Source organism: Nicotiana tabacum, chromosome 19, assembly GCF_000715075.1.
Source record: "Nicotiana tabacum cultivar K326 chromosome 19, ASM71507v2, whole genome shotgun sequence".
Taxonomy (NCBI): Eukaryota; Viridiplantae; Streptophyta; class Magnoliopsida; order Solanales; family Solanaceae; genus Nicotiana; species Nicotiana tabacum.
This window is the reverse complement of record NC_134098.1, coordinates 96,821,399-96,830,617: the sequence shown is the minus strand read 5'-3', so window position 1 is coordinate 96,830,617 and position 9,219 is coordinate 96,821,399. Positions and strand designations below refer to the sequence as shown.

Below are 9,219 nucleotides of genomic sequence, written 5' to 3'. Positions count from 1 at the left end.
TCCTAGTTTTTAGTTAGAGCCAATGGTTTGTTTTGTGAGGAGAGGAAAATATATAGGAGTTCGAGTGAGAATAAGGGAGTGAAGGTGACAAGTGGAATGAAGGGAGAAATTAGCCCAAATTAAATCTAACGGCAGAGGCTGGTGTATGTTAAACACAGTGAAGCTAAGGGAGCTAATTAACTGCTAAAGTAATTCACATCCCTTCATTTTCAAGCCAAGAAATTAAACTACTACTACCACTAAAGTCCTCATGCTTTCTCCTGTTATATCGCTTGGTTCTATCTGTTTTTTAATTTCCACACAAAATATTGTCTTTGAGACTTCATTGTTTTGGTTTTTTATTTTTAGAATTTAACCTATATGTATTGACATAAAAAAATATTTGTACAATCATGTCACTTATAAGGTAATTATAAGTAAAATTTCTATGATTAGCATTAATTAATATATTATAAAAAAGGTAACTAACATGTTATAATATGGTATAGCGAATTTTTTTTATTAGTGTATATCATAAATCTTCATTTTTAATGTTCTTAGCTTGTATAAGAAGAAACAATCCGATTGAATTGTCAAAGATCAAACTCAGGAGCAACTTTCAAGTTGATGTGGATCTTTATCATAGAATTTTCAAAGAGCAAAATTTATATGCTTAGAATAATTTAATTAAATTTAGTAGCCTCAAGATGTTTTTGCTATACAATGAACATACGGGAAGGAGGGTTCAATTCTTTCGTGATCTTTTTGCAAAGTATTACACCTTAATCAAGGCACGACCACTAGGTATTTCGCAAAACGGAAATTTTGAATCATCAAATCTCATCCACCATTTCTATTTGCACCTTAATTATTCTAAATCAACATTGGTAGAAATATTTTTGGGCAAAATGATGTTGTTTTCTGATGAAGAGAAGAGAAGAGAAAAGAGGAAAAAGATAGAAGAAAAAAAGAGATGATTCTCTAATAAATTTTCATAACTTTAGGTATTGTTTGTGGGCGGATATTGTGAATACTCGAGAGTCGTGGGCAGATATTGATGCATTCTTCGCATAGAAATGACATTAGGTAGCCACTCTAAATGGCTGCTATTTAGGAATTAGCCAATGTGTAATGAATTTCAATTTTTACGTTCAATTTTTCAGGATACAAATGTACTGAATTGTCCTGAATTTATGATTTTTAGTTCTAAATTTCAAGACAAAATAAGTACTGGCTAATCTCTAAATAGCAGACCTAAGAATGGTTGTTCGTGTACTTCCCCCTTTCTTTTTCCATTGCTTGTGAGGATCATAAAGTAAGAAGACAGCAAAAAAAAAAAAAAAAAATAGGACTTTTGAATAATAATATTTGAAAGATAAATTTTATTAAACTCCTAAAAGGAGAACATTTCAAAGTCATATTTGTGACATTGATTTTACTCATTATTTTTGTGTTTGTGTTGAAGAATACAATCAAAAATTGACATTGGAATTGTAGGCTTGTCCAGGTTTCCAGCCAACAGGAATGACATTGGGAGCAGTAAGTTTCTTATTGAACTCAATTGCGAGCCTAAGAGAAGATGGAGCAGGCTGTGTTGAAGGGTTAATATTAGTACTCCATGTTGCCCCAAATACATGATTCATAGTTATCCACTGCGTAGATCTTGCTGGCACAAGCTCCACTAAATTAAGATCACCATCTCCACTTTCAAACTCTACATTTACTGATAAGAAATTAGCATTAGATCCCGGATCCACCTTGAATGCTACATTTGTGTTCTTGTATACGCACGGTACCCTACAATAACAAGTACAACTGATTATAAGAAATATTCTTTGTGCGGTCAGTATATATAACTTTATTCAAAAAAGTATGTACCTTTGGTAAGAGATTGAGATATTTCCCATATTACGTAACGCGTCAGCTTGTCCAGGCTTGGCCGTAGCTCCCATGGCAGTTCCACTTAGATCAAAATGAATAGCACCTGAACACCCAGGGCATTCATCTGTAATGGTTACAGTCACTGGGTTTCCTGAGCAAGGGCCAAGATTACATTTCACCTATAATTGAACAAGATGTACAAGTCATGAGTATATAACATTGACGAGGCAAATTAACGAAGTCTTAGACATTAGAGCAATTTATCGAAGGATTTCACTCATATATACTGATAGTACAAATTAATTTTTACACTATTAGTTAGTGCATTTTAATATGTTATAACATGTTACTGGAAGTGACGAAAAACTAAATTATGGGCAAGAATTAATATGGACCTGGTAGCAAGCTCCGCAGCCTAAGCCTTTCCTGTAGAGAGGAGGATTTCCAGCAGATACAAAGGAATTATAAGGGGTTTGTGATACAGCATTTGTATATCCACAAGCTCCTCCACCTTGTATGACAAAAATGAAAATTAATTGTATGGTCCAATTAATAACAAATCTCATAAAAACAATTAAAAAGATCAACTTTAATTACCCTGACTGTGTGTCGAAATCAACCTCTAATATATATAAATTAAATTACCGAAAACAAATGTTGTATGCATTAATAAAAAAGTTTTATTCAGAGTATAACATCATTAATTACCACTTCCTGTTTTAACATGTGCACAAGTGCAGTGTTTAAACAAACATAGAGCTATAAAAGTGAAAATGAGAGGGAGATTAAAAGCCATAATATGCTTGGTTTACTAGATAGAACAAGAGTTTATTGTCCTTAATCTTTTTTTATAATTGCTTGGAGAAACTCTATGGTATGGGTGCTCTTTTTATAGTGGAGAAAACATAATGCTTACCAAATATTAAGGAATATTTGATATCTAAAAGATATTAATGATCCTCCATGTTATACTGTAGTTTTACTTACCATAATGGCAATATATTAAAACTAATTACCAAAGAAGTATATATAAGTCTTGATAGATATATAGTAAGTTAGAGCTGACCATTGACTAAATTATCTTACACAAAGAAGATCTTGCTAATTTACCAAAATCATCCCTAGGTTCATTAAGAGATGATAACTACTTACTATTTCACATGAAATTATCTCGTTGATCACTTGCCAATATTCTTTGATATATTTTTGTCTAATCTATTAAAAGATCTTGAGAATTATTTTCTGACTGCTATGATCTTGAGATACTCTTCAAATCCTTATATTCTATAAATTCAGCTAGCCAATAAAAATATAAAACATGCTATTTACTTGATAATGAAATTTAAAAGTAGACGCATGCACATATATATACGTACGAAACTTTCATAACTAACTTATGTTCAGACAACTTTTTTGTGGATAGTCCAATAGTGGTAAAGTACGGGTACAAATGATAGATTATGCACAAAATTTATTACTGCTTCGTCTCAAATTATATGTCGTATTTCTCTTTTACACGTTTTAAAAAAAAAATTAATTAGGCAGAGGGTTGAACTATTTGAACGATTACATATAGATGTTCGTAACATGCAGTGGAAGACAATAACAATCTTAGGCCGATCTTTTCGTATTTAAAATTTATTTACATGTCAAAGATCGAATCTAAGACGTACCTGGTGAAAAGAGTCTCGTTTTAAAATTTATTCGATAGTGCGAAGACTCTATGTGTATCCATACCGAGACCGATCCTTGCTATCAACTCTTTGATCAAGGAAACCCGTGAACAACTTAGAAGTTGATGCCCTAACCTCGGCCTGAACTGGGACAACCAGCTGCACTTGTATAACCTATGGGACCTGCTCAACATGGAATCACTGCTCTGGGGTACGGGCCGCTGGAGTTTGAGCTCCTACCCTAGCCTGAGATGTTGCCGTTGCAAGTGGAATCAACCCCGCCTGAGCTAGATTACCAAATATGCTCAAGAATTGGGCGAGCGTCTCTTGAAGTGCAGGGGTAGAAACAAGCGCCACAAGTGCCTACCTCCCAACTGAAGCTACCGGTGGCTCCTCTGTCGTAGCTCGTGCAGCTGCTCTGGCTACACTACATGCCCCTCCTTGTCCTCTCCCGGACCCTGACCGCGGCCCCAGCCCCGGCCTCTCGCGGCTCTATCAGGGGGCACAATATCTGATCGTCGGATCCAGCGGTGGATGTCCTCACCATCTATGAGAGAATAGAAAGACATAGATTTAGAAATCTAAAGTCAAGAAATTCGCATGATAAGGGATCAAATAAGTGAAGTTTCCTAACAGTTCCATAGCCTCTCGAAGATAAATATAAAAGTTTCTGTACCGATCCGTGAGATTCTACTATTCCTGGTTTTGACACGTAAAACCTATGTACCTAGGGCTTTGATACCAACTTGTCACTGACCAAATTTTCCTCTGTAGGATGTCATGGTGGAACCTAGTCTCTAAAAGTAGGTAAGCCTAACATTCAGGCAGAATTTAACTGAGAAAATGATAAAAACTTTCAAATAACTCAACAACTAACATAAAAGAACTCTGCAACTCAATAGAATAAAACTCCCAACATCCGGTGGTACGAAGTCCCAAGCTCTACAACAGTATACTAAATATCCCCATACAACATTATCTATAAAAAGGGAAAATGAAATAGAACTAGGTAGAGGGTGACTCCGAGGCCCGGAGACGCCGGCAGGTATACCTTGAAGTCTCCATATCTAAACTCTACTCACCGGTGCCTAGGCTGGTAAGGCTACCTGGATCTGCATAAAAGGATGTGCAAAAGTGTAGAATGAGTAGACTACAATGGTAACTAATAAGTGCTAACCTTGGTAGAGTAGTGATGAGGTCAGGTCAACACCCTACTAGAATAAATAAGAAAATTGAACAGGTATATGATAGTGTGATAATGATAAACAACAAAAATAAAACAATGAAGAAAATATACCAAGAATAGATACACTGAATTAAGGCATCACGAAAGTAAACAATGAATAATATGACAAGGAAACAAAGCAACAAACACACAAGTGATATAATTGAATGGTATTAGCAAGCATCACTACCGAGGTACTGCCTCACAGTCTCATATCACAAAACAAATCATAATCATTCCTTATATCACTGCGGGAGCCTTGCATTTAGTTTTGAAAATCATTTTTTCGAAATAGCTTCCCGTGTTTTAGCCCACCTTATCACACCGCGTGGCTTCAAGTAGTTCCTCTACTACCAACAAGCATATCAAGACCACCTTATCTCACCATATGCATTTCGACCCCAATCCTTAATCCACCACATGCGTATCAATATCACAACATATAACTTTCTGGTGGACACCACTATATCCACCAGAATCTCGAGGACTCTTGGCCTTCCTGTCATGTCTCCTGGCCTTGCAAACCCTCCAATCTCCATGTGATTTCTACCACCTGCTGGTATGGAGTATCAGTCTCCAACTATCGAGCCATGCTGAATCTAATACCATAGTTGAGCCTCTTGATAAATCGACGGACTCGATCTCTAATTGTGTAAACCAAGGCAGGTGCATATCTGGACAACTCACTAAACTTCAGAACATACTCTGATACGATCATAGAACCCTGGCACAACTGCTCGCGCCATGTATCCCAAAGGCTCCGGGGAACAAAATCTCAATTAAATCTCAAAAAATTGAGCCCATGTGAGTGAAGCTGCCTCGGTTGGGCTAGCCTCCTCCCAATCCCACCAAGACTAGTACGCAAGTCCCGATAACTAGAAAGAAGTGAAAGAACCCCCGCTCGTCTTCACTATACCCATGTTATGGAGAATACAGTGGCACTTTTCCAGAAAGCCTTGTGCGTCCTCTGTAGCTAGGCCACTGAAAGAAGGAGGATGGTATTTTTGTACCACTCGAGCCTGAGCTACTCCTCCTTAGAAGTTGATGCCCTAACCTCGGCCTGAACTGGGACAACCAGCTGCACTTGTATAACTTATGGGACCTGCTCAACATGGAATCACTACTCTAGGGTACGGGCCGCTGGAGTTTGAGCTCCTACCCTAGCCTGAGATGTTGCCGTTGCAAGTGGAATCAACCCCGCTTGAGCTAGATTACCAAATATGCTCAAGAATTGGGCGAGCGTCTCTTGAAGTGTAGGGGTAGCAACAAGCGCCACAAGTGCCTACCTCCCAACTGAAGCTACCGGTGGCTCCTCTGTCGTAGCTCGTGCAGCTGCTCTAGCTACACTACATGCCCCTCCTTGTCCTCTCCCGGACCCTGACCGCGGCCCCAGCCCCGGCCTCTCGCGGCTCTATCAGGGGGCACAATATCTGATCGTCGGATCCAGCGGTGGATGTCCTCCCTATCTATGAGAGAATAGAAAGACATAGATTTAGAAATCTAATGTCAAGAAATTCGCATGATAAGGGATCAAATAAGTGAAGTTTCCTAACAGTTCCATAGCCTCTCGAAGATAAACACAAAAGTTTCTGTACCGATCCGTGAGATTCTACTATTCCTGCTTTTGACACGTAAAACCTATGTACCTAGGGCTTTGATACCAACTTGTCACTGACCAAATTTTCCTCTTTAGGATGTCGTGATGGAACCTGGTCACTAAGAGTAGGTAAGCTTAATATTCAGGCAGAATTTAACTGAGAAAATGATAAAAACTTTCAAATAACTCAACAACTAACATAAAAGAACTCTTCAACTCAACAGAATAAAACTCCCAACATCCGGTGATACCAAGTCCCAAGCTCTACAACAGTATACTAAATATCCCCATACAACATTATCTATAAAAAGGGAAAATGAAATAGAACTAGGTAGAGGGTGACTCCGAGGCCCGCAGACGCCGGCAGGTATACCTTGAAGTCTCCATATCTAAACTCTACTCACCGGTGCCTAGGCTGGTAAGGCTACCTGGATCTGCATAAAAGGATGTGCAAAAGTGTAGAATGAGTAGACTACAACGGTACCTAATAAGTGCTAACCTCGGTACAGTAGTGATGAGGTCAGGTCAACACCCTAATAGAATAAATAAGAAAATTGAACAGGTATATGATAGTGTGATAATGATAAACAACAAAAATAAAACAATGAAGAAAATATACCAAGAATAGATACACTGAATTAAGGCATCACGAAAGAAAACAATGAATAATATGACAAGGAAACAAAGCAACAAACACACAAGTGATATAATTGAATGGTATTAGCAAGCATCACTACCGAGGTACTGCCTCACAGTCTCATATCACAAAACAAATCATAATCATTCCTTATATCACCGAGGGAGCCTTGCATTTAGTTTTGAAAATCATTTTTTTGAAATAGCTTCCCGAGTTTTAGCCCACCTTATCACACCGCGTGGCTTCAAGTAATTCCTCTACTACCAACAAGCATATCAAGACCACCTTATCTCACCATATGCATTTCGACCCCAATCCTTAATCCACCACATGCGTATTAATATCACAACATATAACTTTCTGGTGGACACCACTATATCCACCAGAATCTCGAGGACCCTTGGCCTCCCTGTCATGTCTCCTGGCCTTGCAAACCCTCCAATCTCCATGTGATTTCTACCACCTACTGGTATGGAGTATCAGTCTCCAACTATCGAGCCATGCTAAATCTAATACCACAGTTGAGCCTCTTGATAAATCGACGGACTCGATCTCTAATTGTGTAAACCAAGGCAGGTGCATATCTGGACAACTCACTAAACTTTAGAACATACTCTGATACGATCATAGAACCCTTGCACAACTGCTCAAACTGCTCGCGCCATGTATCCCAAAGGCTCCGGGGAACAAAATCTCAATTAAATCTCAAAAAATTGAGCCCATATGAGTGAAGCTGCCTCGGTTAGGCTAGCCTCCTCCCAATCCCACCAAGACTAGTACGCTAGTCCCGATAGCTAGAAAGAAGTGAAAGAAACCCGCTCGTCTTCACTATACCCATGTTATGGAGAATACAGTGGCACTTTTCCAGAAAGCCTTGTGCGTCCTCTGTAGCTAGGCCACTGAAAGAAGGAGGATGGTATTTTTTGTACCACTCGAGCCTGAGCTACTCCTCCTTAGAAGTTGATGCCCTAACCTCGGCCTGAACTGGGACAACCAGCTGCACTTGTATAACCTATGGGACCTGCTCAACATGGAATCACTGCTCTGGGGTACGGGCCGCTGGAGTTTGAGCTCCTACCCTAGCCTGAGATGTTGCCGTTGCTAGTGGAATCAACCCGCCTGAGCTAGATTACCAAATATTCTCAAGAATTGGGCGAGCGTCTCTTGAAGTGCAGGGGTAGCAACAAGCGCCACAAGTGCCTACCTCCCAACTGAAGCTACCGGTGGCTCCTCTATCGTAGCTCGTGCAGCTGCTCTGGCTACACTACATGCCCCTCCTTGTCCCCTCCCGGACCCTGACCGCGGCCCCAGCCCCGGCCTCTCGCGGCACTATCAGGGGGCACAATATCTGATCGTCGGATCCAGCGGTGGATGTCCTCACCATCTATGAGAGAATAGAAAGACATAGATTTAGAAATCTAAAGTCAAGAAATTCGCCTGATAAGGGATCAAATAAGTGAAGTTTCCTAACAGTTCCATAGCCTCTCGAAGATAAATACAAAAGTTTCTGTACCGATCCGTGAGATTCTACTATTCCTGCTTTTGACACGTAAAACCTATGTACCTAGGGCTTTGATACCAACTTGTCACTGACCAAATTTTCCTCTGTACGATGTCGTGATGGAACCTAGTCTCTAAGAGTAGGTAAGCCTAACATTCAGGCAGAATTTAACTGAGAAAATGATAAAAACTTTCAAATAACTCAACAACTAACCTAAAAGAACTCTGCAACTCAACAGAATAAAACTCCCAACATCCGGTGATACCAAGTCCCAAGCTCTACAGCAGTATACTAAATATCCCCATACAACATTATCTATAAAAAGGGAAAATGAAATCGAACTAGGTAGAGGGTGACTCCGAGGCCCGCAGACGCCGGCAGGTATACCTTGAAGTCTCCATATCTAAACTCTAATCACCGGTGCCTAGGCTGGTAAGGCTACCTGGATCTGCATAAAAAGATATGCAAAAGTGTAGAATGAGTAGACAAAAACGGTACCCAATAAGTGCTAACCTCGGTAGAGTAATGATGAGGTCAGGTCAACACCCTACTAGAATAAATAAGAAAATTGAACAGGTATATGATAGTGTGATAATGATAAACAACAAAAATGAAACAATGAAGAAAATATACCAAGAATAGATACACTGAATTAAGGCAATTAAGGCATCACGAAAGTAAACAATGAATAATATGACAAGGAAACAAAGCAACAAACACACAAGT

At 39.3% G+C, this 9,219-nt stretch overlaps 1 protein-coding gene across 1 annotated transcript; it reads right to left on the bottom strand.

Annotated features, from left to right (window-relative positions):
* Positions 1–1,451: 1,451 nt before the first annotated feature.
* On the bottom strand, positions 1,452–2,656 carry LOC142173604 (expansin-B15-like). The gene is made up of 4 exons (XM_075239226.1): positions 2,569–2,656; positions 2,256–2,371; positions 1,858–2,039; positions 1,452–1,776 (listed from the first exon to the last, which is right to left on the bottom strand). Exons 1-4 carry the CDS (start codon positions 2,654–2,656, stop codon positions 1,452–1,454), a joined length of 711 nt encoding a protein of 236 aa, XP_075095327.1.
* Positions 2,657–9,219: the final 6,563 nt, after the last annotated feature.